At 34.2% G+C, this 17,374-nt stretch overlaps 1 protein-coding gene across 1 annotated transcript in view; it reads right to left on the bottom strand.

Moving 5' to 3' along the window:
* The window catches only part of MICU3 (mitochondrial calcium uptake 3), a 60,055-nt gene that overhangs the window by 20,751 nt on the left and 21,930 nt on the right, over positions 1-17,374 (bottom strand). The window contains exons 5-9 of the mRNA XM_087737514.1: positions 16,410-16,457; positions 14,848-14,930; positions 9,048-9,119; positions 7,658-7,696; positions 3,963-4,058 (exon numbers count right to left, since the gene is read on the bottom strand). Of these exons, the coding sequence (XP_087593640.1) occupies positions 3,963-4,058; positions 7,658-7,696; positions 9,048-9,119; positions 14,848-14,930; positions 16,410-16,457 (338 nt within the window). The remainder of the gene's footprint in view (positions 1-3,962; positions 4,059-7,657; positions 7,697-9,047; positions 9,120-14,847; positions 14,931-16,409; positions 16,458-17,374) is intronic.

The raw sequence follows: 17,374 nt of genomic DNA, 5'->3' as shown, positions 1-17,374 counted from the left end.
TCTGCCAACATTTGACATTCAAAAAGTAATATATTTAGTCTCCTTGCTGCACTTGCCTACGGAGAACCTTCTGTCCAAGCTCTCATTTTTCTTACAAAAACAGGATCTTATGAAAAGCAGAGTGGGAGCCAGTAGTCTCTGCTCTTCCTAGGCAAGCTACCGCTCATCAGCAATAATGACAGATTATAAACCTATTGGATTTACTGTACGTATAGAAAACTGTTTATACAGATCTATAAAGATCTGCATATACAAACCTGCGAGGTGCACTCAGAATCCTTTAAGTCTGACTTTATTTCATAACTGAATAGGCTATAAATTTATAACAGATGGAGAAACCAAACAGAATAGAATCATGAAGAAACTAGGAAGAAATTTTGAACAGTATGCAGTAGTTCAACATCAGGTACCATAAAAATAATTTCATATCTACATTCTATGAAATATACTATATTAATTTCAAATTTACAAACTGATTTGTGGAAAAAAAGAAGTAAAATACAATATCCATTAAGAGTATTTATGTATCAACAAGGAAAAACATGAGGCAGTAACAACACAAATCCTTTCCTTTCAACATCCAAGAACTAAAGAAATGAGAGAGACTTTTCTGTACTTTAGTATAATCAGTTTAGGATTCTCAAGATTGTATTTCATGTACTCTAGCTTCCTCTTTATTCTCATATTCTTCTCCAGGGAGAAATAAAATGACCTAGTGTACATATAGGTAGAGAGATATTTCATGTCCTTCAATTAAGACAGCTCTGCTCTTCGAGTGAGCAAACTAATTCAGAAGAGTAATCACTGTTTGTCTTTTAATATTGTTATCCTCCACTACAGGACACAATATACTGAAATGCAGATACCCTGATTTCTTATGTCTTTTAAGCAATTAAATCCCTAAGCACATTCAAATAATTTCCCTCAAGTACACTGAAAAGAGATCAAATGTTAAATTACAGCCTTTCATCTTGCAAAAACATTTCAAAACCTTAGACTTAGGTTGCATTCATCCATATCTAAAGAACCATTTAAAAAAATACAATCTGTAAGTCTTTTCACAATTCCCATTTGGTCAGCCTCACTAAATAAAAAAAAACCAAACAAAAACCTCACCCCAGAAACTCAACCCAGTATGCTTTTCTGCAGAACTGCAGGCAACTGAAAACTATTCCTGTGCTCCTTCTGCTTTGAGAGCATTACATAAATTCTCTCTCTTAAGGGGTAAGGGTAAAAAGCCTTAATCATTTAAAACTACTATTTATTGTTTACAATAAAATGAATTTTGTATTTTCGATCAGTTAAAATGCAATGACTGCACCTGTTTCCATATATACAAATATGAGAGTCCATTTTGATCTAATATATTTTGAAGTCTTTTAAATGAGAATATAAATGTGCCTCACTTCTCTTCACCTTTAGACTAACTGCAGTACAAATACAGGTAAAGAGACAAACAGGAGAGACAAGAGTTTCAGTCACATTATCGGCTTTCTGCATAATGGTAACAGCTTTTCCTCTCAATTTCCTAACCTGAAGAGCAGTAAATCTATTTTTTTATATTCTGCAAAATTAATTTCAAGCTTTTGATTAAAGAGGGTCAACTAAAAGTAAGTTAAACTCATGAGCAATGGTCCACTTGTAGCAACATATTCTGAGAATGAAGTATGCGTATTATGCTTTAAGTTAGTAAGAGCTTTCTTACTGCAAGTTCTTGATTTTTCAATAGTGATAATAACCCTACTGATTTCCAGTTTCATTTAGTAATTTAAGAATATGCCCACAAACTGAACTCAGTGGTAAATGGCATATTCCAACAGGAGAGTGTAGTTGCTTTAAATTAGGAATAGCAGAAACAATACTGTAAACTGTCCTAGAAAGAAACTGGATGTCATGAATAACTTCTTTCCCCCCCCGAAAGAGACCTTGTAAGTTGATTCTCATAACAACGAACCTTATTTACTCTCCTTTTCAATTTACACAAGGCCTTCTCAAAAGGCTATGAAACAACACAGACTCCAGTGTCACCTAGCTTTATGCCACTTTCTTAGCACAGATGGCTATATCATTCAGATGTGAGAGTACCTGGGAGAGAGAAGCATATGGATGAAAGCCAGCCGGCTCAAACTTAAACCAAGCAAGATAAAGACGATTATGGTGAGAAGTGGGAAATTCTCAGTAGAGCAAATGAAGGATATACAATTTTTTTCATAAAATGAATGAAAAGTGAGCAGAGAGACTTTTTATAAATTTTACAGACAATTTAAATCAATGTTTAATATTGCTGCTGTTAAGCTTCAATTATATCGTAGGTGACAGATACTAGCCTGAGACATCAGATGTAAAAAATCTCTCTCTCTTCAAGGATTAGGGATTACTAAACTTAAGTCCATCTATACTTGGGACTGAATTCATGCCAACTAACTGTAGATTATGACGACAGTTAATTCAGAAACCTCAGTGCCTCAAGCTCCTTAAACAGTCAATGAAAAGAGCAGCCCTCTCTCCCTTCTGTGTCTCCCTTAGTTGACTAGACAGAAACATTGATGTTCTGGGCTTTAAAATTTGGTGGAATAAATAAGGATTAATAACTTGACTAACAGCTCAAGAGCTCATCAATTTAAAAGCAAGGAAAGAAAGGCTGGGTATACTGCTTTATTGCAGGATTACTATGAATGTATTATTACTGTGAATATCGCTATAAATATTGGTCTAAAACTTAATTCTGTAACACTACATTTTGTTTGTTCAAAGGCAAATGAACTCAAGCTGACAGAGGTACAGAGAAGGCCTATTAGATACCTGGGAAATGTAGGTTCTACCTTAAGAGAAAAATCAAAGACCTTGTTTGTTTAGGCTATGATAATTAAAACTGTGGGCTATGACTGCATTTATAAACACAACCCTGAGTAAGAAAATTAACACTAAAGAAGAAAAAGCCCTATGAAAATTAAGGGACAACAGACTGGTATAAAGGCATTATGAGTAAATTTAGCCTGGAAATTAGAAAAAGTCCATCCAAGTCCTCAGGTTATTCAATAGCTTCTGCAGAGGAACAGCAGGGACAAAACACTAATTACTTTTAATATGGAGCACACATTGCTTATGAAGCAAAGAAAAAGATTCTTTTACCCTGGAGGTCTGTTTCAGTTCCATGTTCTTTTCTCATTATGATCCTGCTTATGAAGCATGGGACTTGAGACCAGAGAGTCAGTGGGGAGCTGCTGTATGTCCTTTAATGCCACAACCAGCAGAGCAATCACCCTCACTGTATGGGGCACAGAAAAGCCTAAATAATCTAGTTTTCTAACCCTCTTAAATGATCAGTAAAAATAAATGTCTTAATTGTCTGAAAGCATATAATGAAACAAGAATTTGATTAGAATTTAAAGAACTATGGAAATTAGTTTGACAGCACAGGGATATTGCTAGTCCTCCATAATGATAAAAAAGACTGTTTTGGTTACCTTAAAACACTTCTGGTTCAATCGAACAATTAAAACAATCTTTGCGCAATACCGTTTTTGTGAAGATAAGCTTTGATAACATACAGAAAAAGCACATTAAGGACCTACACATTAAAAGCTTAAAGGGCTGCAACTCTCATTAAAGTTGTCACATCACTGGACCAAGTCTAAATGACAAAGGTTTCCCGAATTATTTCTCTAACTGTGAAATACCGTCACTATTAGTGTCAGAAAATGTTTTTTTACAATAAGGACTGAAGAGGACTTGATCTTCCAGCTCTTTCAAAAGGTAACTTTGCTTTTACTTGGAAATGACAACTTTGAATGATCGCACTGCATGGAACTAAACCAATTTCATCTGAGAACTTTCAGGTTTAAAAAAAAATAATTAAAAAGAAGAAAGGAAACAAAGTGCATAAAATAGGAAAACAAACAGAACAGAAATAAATAAAATAGCAGTCTGTTTATGGACCAGAGACAGAGGTTGTCTTATACCTCCGCAAGGTCCGAAAAGAGTGCTTGGCTTGTGCTACGTCTCAAAGTATCCCAATAGCTTCTGGGGACAAGGTCCTCTCCTTCTGTTTTAAGGACCTGCAGAAGTTTCAAGAAGCACAATTGTTTGAAAACCAAAGAACCACAAAAAAACTGCTTACAGACTTTAAAATCTTTTCCAACTGATCTTCAAAAGTATGGCTTGATTCTTTTGCTTTTACAAATTTCCACCCAGTTACATGACACTTTGTAAATCAAAGGAACACTAGTATATTACAGCTATTTGCTTATTACTTATAACTTGGCTGTGCCGGAAGTATCAGCAGGCTCCACTTTCCCAAACAAAATAATTTAGAGAAAATATGTGTTAAAAGTACGCGTGAAAATGTCCTCTAAATTCAGTATTTTGCTGTTGTTTTTCCCAACAAATTTTTTGCCAAAAAATATTAATTTATATTCTTATTATATGAAATTTGTTTTTCCATTGGTCAAAATATAAATGCTACCATCTAATCAGTTATATAAAATTAATTTCATCCAATAATCAGAATGACATCCTTGCAACAATAAAGAAAAGCAAAAAACAAGCCTAATAAGTCCAACTTCAACATACTTATCAAGAGAACACTATGCACATCTGATTATCAAACTTACCTTGTTTAAATAGAAAATAAGTGTTTAACCTCTCCAAGGAAGATATGCTTACCTTTTTGCTCTGAAATATTTCATATTTGGAAGCCTGAAAAATCCTCCCTTATTAAAATAGGCCTTCCTTTACCTTGCAATTAGTCTTGGAAGATCTACCTAATACATTTCTTCCCCCCCTGCAAAGAATCTAGGGGAGGTGATCCAGAAGACAGCACAAGGCTATCTGAACTCAGTTAGGGTTATTGCAACTGAATGAATTTTCCCCTTTCTCTCCAGAAGTCAGTGTAAACTAGGTTGTCTACTTTCAGGGCTTCCTACTTGTGTCCATCTGGGCATGCAAGACAAAGATAGAATGAGTTTAGTCTTCTAACTACAAATTAAAACAAATTTTTTTTTTGAGTCAGCGCATACTATTCTCTTAGACGATTTACGGTGATGTGACTGCTGTACGATGTGTAAAACCACATTGTTATCATACAGAATACTGTGCAGAGTTGAAGGCTTATTGTCTCTATGTATTCCACATTATGTCAATCACGGAAATACAAATTTAAGTCTTTAAACAGTTGAAATACAGTATGATTTATATTTTTCTATTTTCCCTTAGTGTTCTTTAGCACAGTATCTCCTCAGGTAACAGGTCTTCAATAATCTTGCAGTACATTTAGCAGTGATACAGTTACATGAGTGAAGATATTTAATGGGGCTCGGTACTTATGGGACCATCTTGTATGAATTTGCTTCAGCTGTATTTTACATGTTTATAAAAATGCATCTGTATATGAATGATTATGTCAATTTACATCATATACAAACAATGCTCTTAGTACTACAGAAACAATATTTCAGCAGTAAGTCAATATGTAATTTAAAAAAATAAAAAATAAAAATGCATTAGGATATTTATATATGAAGTGTGTCTGGCTGCAGAACACTGAAACATATTTGCTGGAAGGAAATATGCTAATCTAAAATTTTTCTCAACTGGTATACTGCTTCTACAAGTTCTATTACATATTTTCTCCACTAATCAATTCAACTCAGCTCTTTTTGTAAATTGTCATCAGAGAAACATGACAAACTACCAGGAATTATACCCATGCCTAATGTATATTATACTTTTGTTTCCTTTTTGAAAAATTCTGGTTTTATCTTTCTCTTATTTTGGAGTAACAGTTCCTACATTGTGGCCACAGTATTCTCATATGTAACTCCGTTCAGTCCTAAACTGCTAAACTCAAAGAAATTGGTTTACTTCAGTGAGTACACGATTAGGTCCTTAGGGCTTCAGTTTCTCTTTTACACTTACTTATTTATACCTTTGGTATTTACTGGGTCATATGTATGAACAACACCCCAATCCTTTATCCATAAAATAATGTAATACAGCTATTTGAAGTATTCACTAATTTTGTTCTCTTACTGGAGATTTACTTTAGCCAATGGAATTAGTATTTCTGGGCATGCACATTTTCTTTTCCTTACATGCATCTCATCATAATGATCATGTTCCAGTTGGCATTTGGCTAGTAAGAGCACTCATGCAACACATGCTGAAGTAGTCTTAACACACAACCGCAGTATGCACCAGAACATGACTTGAAAGAATTAACCTATGCAAATGAAAAGACAAAAATATGTAACCTATTTAGAACTTCACTGTATGCACCCTATGGCTTATAGACCTTGACGTTTCTCAGAAAGTTAGAACTGTTTTGAAGGATGAAGTGAGGAAAGGGGCCCAACACAGCACTTTGAACTATCCCATACTTTTCAGAGCTGCGTCTCCTTGGTCATGAGTATCTTCAACTCTCCAGGACATCTTGTTTCAGTAGAAGAAATAGAAATAAAAAATATCAATATTCTGGGGTGGGGTATTTGTTGGATACTGTGAATTCCTATACATCTGAGTCTCCTTTGCATAGAGCTCTCCATTCAGGTCGTAGGAGGGCAGGAAAAGATGGTGCACACCTGGACATCATCTTGATACAGAGTTAGAATGTGGCTGGAGTGGACCACATCTAGAAGGAGATTTTTTTTACTAAAGTTGAAAACTATTATATAAATAGGAAAGCCTAGTTAGTTGGGTTTCAGTTTAAAATAGGAGGCAGCACCTTTTACTGCAATAAAGCCTGATCTAAAATCCATTGAATCGTAAGACCTCACATTTCCTACTACATTATTCTCACAACATTGGAGCATCTACATCATGTCACTGCACCTTTTCATTCAACAGACTTCCTTCCTGCATACTGCCCAAACTGTACGTGCTAAAGAAACAGACTTTAAAACTGTAATTTTACTTGTTATCTAATTCTCCTAGGTTCCCTCCCCTCACTTTCAATATCACAATAAGCATACCAAAACAAGTTTAATTCTTCTATTTTAACATCACATCAAACTTTTTTTGCAACAGTTTTACTTCTGCTGTGATCCAAAAATCAATCAGGTCAGGGTGAAGACATTCAAAAACCAGAAGATCTCTTTCTTGTCGATTCTCTCTCCTACTCCTCAAAAACAACTGAAAGTAAGTTTACTGTCACCTACATAATACAGGGACTATTTTCTATAAAATCCTATTCTAGTTCAGCACTGAAATTTCTTATTTATTTGTTCTGTAAGTGAAGCACAAAAATATAAAAGCTCTCTTCTGGTTTCTTTTTATTTGACTATTACTTCACATTATACACAAGGAGACAAGACAGGCCTGGATCAAATAACTCATGCAGGATGACTTAATTTACATACGTTAATTAAAACCAAGTCTATAACTTCTTAAGATACACTTTGTCTTTTCCCTTAAAAATATTGTTTCCTTCATTTTACACAAATAAAGAGAACAACCTTTCCTCCTGGTAGGCTTGCCTGTTTCAGAATGCATGCAACAAGCATGCACAACCTTTTATGCAAGTAAAGATCCACCACATTTTTACTGACTAGCAGAAGTAATTTACTTGATGAAAAAGATAACTACAGTAAATTTTCTTATAGCATATTATTTCACCTCACTGGTGAAGACTGCATAAATTGAAAATAATTAGAGTACATACACTGTTAGTAGAAGTATGATATCCATAAAGTTGAAGACGCTGACAAACAGCAAAAACGGGCCAAGCCAAGTATCACGTCAGAATGAAGACAAAAGAATGAAAAAAAAAAAAAGACAACAGAATAGGTTAAGACAAGTAAATCTTTATTTTATATATTATTAGATTTTTTTGTTTGTTTTTAAAATGACAGTGACAAAAAAATGGTTTATTTTCAATCTCATTCTTTAATTTTTCAACAGAGAAGTACAGAGTTGCAGAGATTACTCTCAGCAGAAATGTTCCATTTTGTAATCTTTACTTTTTCCAAAAGCTCTTCTTTTGGATGTAAGTTTCCTTTGTTCAGAATAAACAATGTGTGAGAGATTCAACAATTGACCTACAGATTTGAAAAGCTGAGGATAGGTTTCTCTGGGTCGGCAGAAAAGATCCCTTTTTATGCTCAGGGAAGGTTTAAAAAGTATTAATTCCTGAAATTCAAACTTCCTATGGTTTTAGGGACAAAGATCTGAGATCAAGCATCTATGATCCCAGAAGGATAATGGACACTATGAGAAACTTAGCATGTATTTCAAAATGTTTCTTATAATAAGGAATTTTTGCTATAAATATGCAAATTACAAATGAACATGTTGTTTTCTGTTGTGGGCTTGACAGAGACTTGTCCCTAATTTTCACTTGTCCAACAGTAAAGTAACTTGTTGCTGCTGCTGCCATCCTCCAGACAAACCACCACAGACTTGTGTGTTTCTGACTTACTTACCTTTTTTATGCACATAAGAAATGCAAATTTGACATTAAATAAGAACTAGTATTCATTACTCCACAAAAATCTATTCACATAATATAAACAACTAAAAACATTTTGCATTGGTCATAAGCAGTATTTAATAAAAAAATTAAATTTGAATATAAAATCTAAGTTCACTTACAACATCAGCTATTTTAAAACTACTATGTTAATAACAAGCATGAGGATCACTATGTCTACATGAACAGCTTTCGTGAGTTATGACAGCAGGAGTATAGTTTGGTCTTGCCACTGAGATCTCTCACTCTTATAGACAATAACACTGGGTCTTTGCTATTCACTTTTCCTACATTTATAGATTCCAAATGGAATCAATGCAACTGTCGTAATATGTAATACAATATCTGAACACTAATTTTTCCTTTCTATAGACCACTTAAATATTTTTTTTTCAATAACTGCTCTTTAGGATAAATATTGATTTTTTTCTTTATATAGTTATACGTAATTCTTTTAATGATATGAATTTATTGTTTTAAAAAATTTGGAAGTTATTAGTGAAATATATACATACGCACAATTTTGTCTTACATCGAAGAAAACACACCAACTACCAGCTGCAACTATTCTAATTTTACTTACCAGCATTGCACGTTTTTCTTCATCTCCTTTTCTTTCTCTCTTCTCATTTTTTTTCCTGAAAATCTCTTGTAGCTAAAAAACAAACCATTTTGTTCTTATTTAGTTTTCAGGCTATTTCACATGCATAACAATCATTCATTGTGAGGAACACTGCAAACAGTATTAAAATGTAGTTCTTTACTAAAATATCAGTGTTTCAGTGATGCTTTACTGTTCATATTCATGCCTTTATGTTCCTTCTGTCACCTTAACCACCACACAGAAAGGAAAAAGGAAATATTTCTTCCACAAAGCAAGGCTAATAATTCTATCTGGGAGAACAATACTAAGAACATCCAATTTAGCTTTTTATTTTAGCCAACCCAGCCTATACAAAAAGGGGGAGTTCCAGCCTTTTTCACCACCTCCTTTCTTGTTGGGTACTAATTAGTATCTCTGTAGCTATGCAGGCACCTGGATCAATCTTTTTTTCATATTGTTAGTTTCCAACCAGATCAGTTCTTACTCCTGCTGGCACAAGGGAAGGGTGGAAACACCTGGTGGGGGTGAAACATTCCTCTTCAGCAGCAACAAACTATTACTCAAGAGTAATTTATGAAGTACTGTTTTTTTTTTTCAAGTCTGTTCAAAGAATACCTTTAGGTCTTGTAAAATACCCCTTTCACATCTTTCTCTACATTAAGAGCTTTAAACATGACTTCTGAGAAAACCTCAACTACAAGATTTGAAACATACAGAGATTATTAAATGTATTATTTTTGGAAACCGCAGCCTTCAGACTAGGAAATGGTCTGTACTTATCTTTCTTTGTAAATATCTGTATTCTTTAAATATTTCTATTTATAGTAATACTTATTAATATTCCCAAACCATTAGAAAAAAGTGACACCTTGTTTACTCTTCACAGGAGACAGAGCAGCATTAACCATGATCCCATCTATATCTCTACCAGTGAACTTCAGCTTTTCAAAAACTGCACCTGAAAATATTGTACTGCCACTTTTAGCATTTGCTAATCTCAAAATGGCCGAAAAAAAGAATAAATACTGTGGCTGACAAACTTGTCCTGTCTAGAATATGGTATTTTCAGAACCAAACATCATGGCATACAGACAGTGGCACCATAAATACACAATTGTGGCAGTTGTTTCAAAGACCTGATTTTACCTACCAGAAGTCTGATAAAAACCTGATACTGTCATGACATGCACACAGAGCTCCCCAGGGATCAAAATGTGAAAGACAAAGTGTGTGTGATAAATTTTGCAAGCAATTTTTCCAAATTTAATTTCAGAATACCATATTTCAGAGAAGGCAGATGACTAAGACACAGGCATCAGCAAACTCTACTGTAGGGGTATAACAACACTGAAATAAATGAATACAGTGTTTAGCAATTAAATAGTGAACACATTTATGAATAATGTTTTATGAATTCCCAAAACTGACTACTGTGTTCTGGAATTGCCTAAGGCAAATACAGACCAGAATATTGTGTGTGCATCTGTATCTATTTTTGAGTACGGGATTAATTTACAGACCTTGGTATGTTTTTTCTAATTTCTATAAAACCTACAGGCACAAATTACTGTAACCTATGCTGATAAGGAAGGAGCCACGATAGGACATTTAGCTGGATGGCCTAGGGTATTACAGGGTGTGCAACCCAACACTGTGGAATGAAGAAAGGTAAATGAAGAAAGAGAAGTAGAAAGAAAATACCTTGTGAAAAGTAAAGTGACAAGCCATCAAGTAGAAGAGTGGCAGTAATTGAAAAATCAAAAAAGATTGGTAAAAAGCAATGCATCCTTGGATGTATTTACCCCACCACAGAGGCAAAGGGAGTAGGATTCTGTTGCATTCATCATTAAAGCACTTGCTAAACTTCTGGAAATGGATCTTTTGTTCAGAAGGAGTGCTATAGGATACTAGCAAGTAGAAAAGTGAATGTGAAAAGGATGTAGGAGTACTTTCATAGGAACCTTGTTTGAAATAGGATAATGAGATTGACTGCTGAAAGCAGCAAAACCAAGATCTCCTGTAACAAGGGAACACAATCCTTCTGTTCCCTGACCTCACCCCTATGGCATAAGCAAAGAGGAAAGCACAAACACCATGGAATTAGTTTACAAAAACAATAAAGCTGTTATCAGAAAAATTAAGTATTTTTCAGCTCTTCACTGCATGTACTCTTCAAGAATCACGTAACATGTAATCCCTACACCAGTCTCTTCAAAGTCTCTTTATTTGCAAAACTGAATAGTATTAACTATACTTCCAATTTTGTGATACCTGACTGCAATCAATAGAGAAGTATTTTGCAAATGCTGGATATAGTTCAAATGGCAACACTTAGTCTCCTGCTTCCAGGCACACAAGAGATGATGCATACCCAAGCAAGACGAGTACAGATGCCAAACGTGTGTTCTGGGGCCAGGTCTATCACAGCTGCAGCATCACTCAAACAACGTTGACTTTCGTATTTACTTTTATTTATACAGACATTATCTATCTACCTAGCTATCTATTTTAGTTTTTCTCACAGATCTAACATTCTGACATAGGTTTTGATCTAATTTTTGAAGGGTCACTGACATAGTAACCAAGCACAGTTAGGGTCAAGTTCAATCTACACAAATTTGTTAAATACAATAATAGGTGGAGAACAGTGTTATCTCCTGTTTGAAAGTTCTCCTTTCTTTCTTCTATCCACCAAGTCTGGTAACAAGAAAAGAATAAGAAGGAGAAATTTTTATCAGGGACCATGACAGAGAAGAAATAAAAACTATGATGTGAAGAGGACTATAAAAGCATAGTTAGAAAGATGCAATATCCATAGTTAAATGTTGTCCTTGCTTCCCACCTTATATACTCATTTGATTTCATTTTCAGCATCAGTTTCTGAAAGACAAAGCCTCCTGCTTCAATTTCCTCCCACTTAGCTGTTGTAATGGAAGCCTTTTTTTTTTTTCCTAAGTTGTCAGTCTATTCCACCACATTCTGTTTCATGGAATCACGAAAGACTTTTCTTCTTCTTCTTCTATTTTTCCTTTGGCCAATTAATCCAATGTTTGCTGGCTTTTTCCCCCGACCAGAGGAGATGGCTATTAGGAACTGGCAAATATAAGGATGTGTACATTTAATATTAAAATACAAAAAATGATCAGCATGCCACAATTTGCAAGTGGTGACAGCTTCCCAAATAAATGAAACCTGTTCTGCTTAAGCTATGCCACCAGAAAACAAGTCCCCCAGATCTCAGATCTCACTCACTTGGTTGTGTATCACTTCCTTGAAAAGAAGAATTGAGGGAAGTTCAGTGTGTTGAGAACAGTTTCTTTCACCTTTCCGTTTTCTTTAGGTTAGCATAGCTTATCTGAATCAAGCCTTATAACTTGACTTGAGAACAATTAAGGAACAGCACACAGAAAATTAGGGTGCCTTTGTTTTAAATAAATAGTGGCCTGACACTTAAATCCATTCCATGTGTCTGTTTCATTCTTTAAATTTTGTTCCATCTTCTTCAGTAAGGCAGCGAGCTTTTTCTCATGTGTATTTACTGTACATATTTATAAACTCAACTACACAAAAAAATGTATGAAGATAAGCATTGGTGTCTTCTGCAAATATCTTCTTTACAAACATCTGATTCAATTCTTATTTTTTTGTTCTGTTAATCACCTGTACTACTTGTTCAGTAGAAAATAAAGTCCTTGTGCAGTCTTCACAAAGCTTGTCTAAAACACCAACCACAAACCATTAAATGCTAACTTCTAAAGAAATGTCAAAAACTATGTTTGCCACAGCTGAACATTTCAGTGTAATCCCAGACATCTGCTGCATATGGAGATTACCAATTTAGAAAACTGATTTATAATGTACTGTGCAGTTTGTTAATATAAAGCCCTGTAGTCATTGTAAAATCAGAAGCCCTAATGATGAGTAGGCAACCTGCTGCATTTCGTGTTTTTTTTTAAAATGATCATTTTTTTACTTCATCACTGACATTCATTTAGAATAGCATTAGTTATTGCTCCCATTTCTTTTAAAATCAGAAAATAAATGAAAAGAACATAAATCTGAAACAGCCCTCTTGTTCCAAGGCTTTTTAGTTTTATACTTGTGTCCTGGTTTCGGCTGGGATAGAGTTAATTTTCTTCCTGGTAGTCAATATAGTACTGTGGTTTGGATTTAGCATGAGAACCATGTGATAACACACTGACGTTTTAGTTGTTGCTAAGCAGTGCTTATACTAAATCAAGGACTTTTCAGCTTCCCATGCTCTGCCAAGTACACAAGAAGCTGGGAGGGGGCACAGCTAGGGGGGCTGACCCAGACTGGCCAAAGGGCTATTCCATACCATATGACATCATGCTCAGTATATAAACTGGGGGGGGAGTTGGCTGGGGAGCAGTGATCACTGCTCAGGGACGGGCTGGGCATCCGTCAGCGGGTGGTGAGTGGTTGCATCACTTGTTTTTCCTACGTTTTGTTCATATCTCTTTCTTTTGTTGTTTTCCTTCTCATTACAATTTTAAAATTATTATTATTATTACTACTACTACTATTACTACTATTTTATTTCAACTACTAAACTGTTCTTATCTCAACCCATGAGTTTTCTCACTTTTGCTTTTCTGATTCTCTCCCCCATCCCACCAGGAGGGGGGAAGGTGAGTGAGCGGCTGTGTGGTGCTTGGTTGCCAACTGGGGTTAAACCACGACAACTTGTCAGTGCAAGCATCATTCTCCTGTACGTAGTGGATCCTATCACCTGAAAACTTAAGAAGTATTCGAATTTTAAGATGCATTTATCAGATTTATCATGATCAAAATCAAAATATAGTGGATCATTTAAGATTTTTTTTTTAAGATCTTCTCTCAAGTCCCCAATACTTCTTAATGCACAAATCTCAATGACGTGAAATAAGCTAATATTTCTTTCAAAGTCTGGACCTTTTAGAACTGTTTAAATTTCTAACCAGAAGAAAAATAAACTCTCTGCTTAAATAATTAGTAAGAAGAATTTACAGAACTGCTTTTTTTAAACAATAAACTGAGTAAAGCTCTAGTTTGAAAAATACTGTAATTCAGATTTGTAATGTAACAAAACCTTTGATGCAACAAAACTACTGCCAAGTTCTAGATGTCCGGCCAACTATTCCAAAGCACATGAAAATTATTCGTCTCAAAGTCAATTTTGCTATCAAGAACATTATCCTTAAAAAGAAATCACTGAACCCCAGCTTAGCAAATTACTTCAGCATATGGATTTCATGGGCTGAACTAGATATATGTACAGTAGGTTTTATTTTATTACAAATCTTGTCCAAAACAGATGATAGTGTTATGTTGTATCAGTCAATATTTTCAGGTCACCTGGGATTATAAGCTGAATGAATGACAAAGTGAAGTGGTCTCCCAGGAAAAGATTCTTTTGCAAGTCCCTGCATCATTATGGCAATTAAATAATTCTGATAACCATTGATACAGCAGTATTACTTTAATAGCCTGATTACCTGTGAACGTAGTAGCAATTAAAAAGATCCAGAATAAAAAATGGAATTAAGCTTCAAAAATCATTATATACAACACACCCACGCACTGTAATAAGGAGATACTATTTATAATTTACATATTGCATTTACTATTTACATTAAATAAGGCAAATAAACCACTATATTCAGTGAAGAATAGCTCATATTCTCATGATTACTGATATCATCATGAGTCTCAATCCAGACAAAAAAATGAATTTCAAGATTACATCACAATATTAAAAGACTGAAAATATACGTACCACTAAGAATTCCTTTTTGTCCACCATCTCATTGCCATCAGTATCAAACATGTTGAAAGCGATTCTAAAACCTGCATGCGGCTCTGCCAAAAAAAACCCCATTCAATTATTTATTTGCTTGGAAAGCAAGCAAATATAAAACTCTATATAAAACTCTATATAAAACTCTATATAACTCTATTTGGTGTCTGTTTATAAAAGCCATATCCTCAACTAATTTAGATTAGTACGTTTGTGTACATAGTAAATGTAAATCATAACATCTGTAAAACAATATTATCCATGTTATGAAAACAGAAGGCATGGTTACAAAGTTGTAGATTAGGGGAAATAGACAGTAGAAATAGAACATGAAATACCCAAGAAAAATATCTCACAGTAATGGCTGGTTGGGTAGTTAAGACTGTTAGTTCATAACTAGAGCCCATTTTATGTTACAAAACATAAATTTGTAGAAAATAAATCTTCTATGAAAACACAGTGTTCTAAAAGACACTTTAAAAAGTTTTGCAAAAAAGGTACAGGATGCAACTTCTGGTCAAAACAAATGATGTGTTGAAAGAGACTCAGAATTTACTTGTTTACATGCTTAGAGACATTGAAATTTGAAATCAGGTTAGAATTTTAAATCAGGTTAGAATTTTAAATTATTTCTGAAATGTGAGGACTTTGAAGGTAAGTGAAGCCTTTAGGCAACATTTCGATAATACTCAATGATTTGCAATATGGATGAATTATGGCCAAAAGTTAGTCCAGACAACAAAGAAATGATGGAAGAATATCCATCAATCCAGCAGTGTAGGGACTGTAAGGGTTCAGGGTCAAGTTCCTGCTGTGATTCACAATAAGAATCCAAATCATGTCTGAAGAAAAACCCAATGAATTCAATAGAAATTTTTTTATTACATACAAAGGAAAGACAAGTAAAACATTTCGCTCCTTCTAAAAAACACCTCTTAAAATATCAAAACAAAGTCTGTATCAGGCTTAGTTTACTTTAGCTGTAAGTTCTTCTACTTTGTCTTTATGAACAGTAGAAGAATAAGTATTGTTTTGTTAGTGTTTTCTAACATAAATATTCACTTTAGTGTGACAGATTTTATATTTATATTCTATCATTGTCTCATTGATGTCACCCATTATGCACTAATAGGTGAAACAAACCAGTAATAACGTATATCTTCTCCCTATATTCAATGTCCTTTATGAACTTCAGTAAATTCAGCTAGAAATTTTGTAGGAATCTCAAAGAAGAAAATAAATTTAAGCTTTTAACAGGGGTTTAGCTGAAGTGTATGGCTCAACTTTCTCAACAGTCAGTAAAAGGTGTTCTAGATAATAAAGCACTTAAATAAACCGTAACACAAGATTCCAGTAGGACAGGAGAGGTTCAAATGGACATAGAGATGCATGATACATTTTTTTTCCATATTGGGATATGCAGGAGAGGGGGAGAAAAAAAAGGAAGAAGAAAAAAGGAGTATTGTAACATACGACAATACATTCAGAGCTCAGAAATTTGTAAGGAAGTTTTGGGGTTTTTTCCCTCCAAAAATACTTACTTGTTAAAATACATAAGAGGAATAAATATTCTGTGTAAGATATCACACCTGAAGAAAAAAAAAAAAAGTTATGCCATATTAGTTTCACCTTGTATTCACATTTTAAGCTTGAAAATATTAGATCTATGTCTAAGAAAGAGAATTTTTGTACATGTACATATGCATATTCATACTTCTGTGCATGTGACTGCATTCAACCTGGTCAATGAGTTATTTCTCTAAAACATTCATCTATGGGGTGGGGTTTTTTGTTTGGGGTTTTTTGAGTATTTTAGAGAAGGAATACATTAAATATGGCAAATAAACAGCTACAGTCACTAGAGAATGCTCATTAAACAGAAGCTGGCTAGATTCTTAGATGCTAATAGAAATGATTTATTCTATTTTCTTTCTGAAAACCCCACCAATAATTCATGACAACACTCTCTAACAATATGAGAACATTTACTCTGAGAACATTAATAGCACTCCCTCCTGATATGTACCATTTGAATACAGTTCTTGACTTTAATACGTGCTTTGTAAGTGCATGTCCTATATTAATTGGAAACTTAGCCTCATGTTATTTATGAAAGCATAAATTTGGGGTTTTGCATTGTCTTTATATGCACATTTTCATAATCATCACCTGAAATTTACATTAAAACTCTTACTAAATGAATGTGTAAATTTTGTTAAATATTTTTAAAGCCTGTTAGAGACATTTGTACTATCTCTTCTTCCACATTCAGAAGATCTGCAAGGAATAAATTCTAAGTTTTTGATCTTTTGTTAGATGTCAAAAGGCAATCACAGTGTGAAATGGCACTTCCTTCTCTTCAGAAGTGCTTAAGGCAAAATTTAAACTAGAGCTGAAGTCAATATCCAAATAGTATGTCTGGTACCATAAGCTGTACTGCTTTTCTAGCTCTTGGGTAAAGAGATAACCTTGCAGAATGCCCATAGTACCCATGAATAGAAGCATC

This window comes from Nipponia nippon, unplaced genomic scaffold, assembly GCF_047370975.1.
Source record: "Nipponia nippon isolate SJK-2023a ecotype South Korea unplaced genomic scaffold, ASM4737097v1 scaffold_6, whole genome shotgun sequence".
Taxonomy (NCBI): domain Eukaryota; kingdom Metazoa; phylum Chordata; class Aves; order Pelecaniformes; family Threskiornithidae; genus Nipponia; species Nipponia nippon.
Note: the sequence above shows the minus strand (reverse complement) of the source record. Positions and strands in the feature narration are given on the sequence as shown.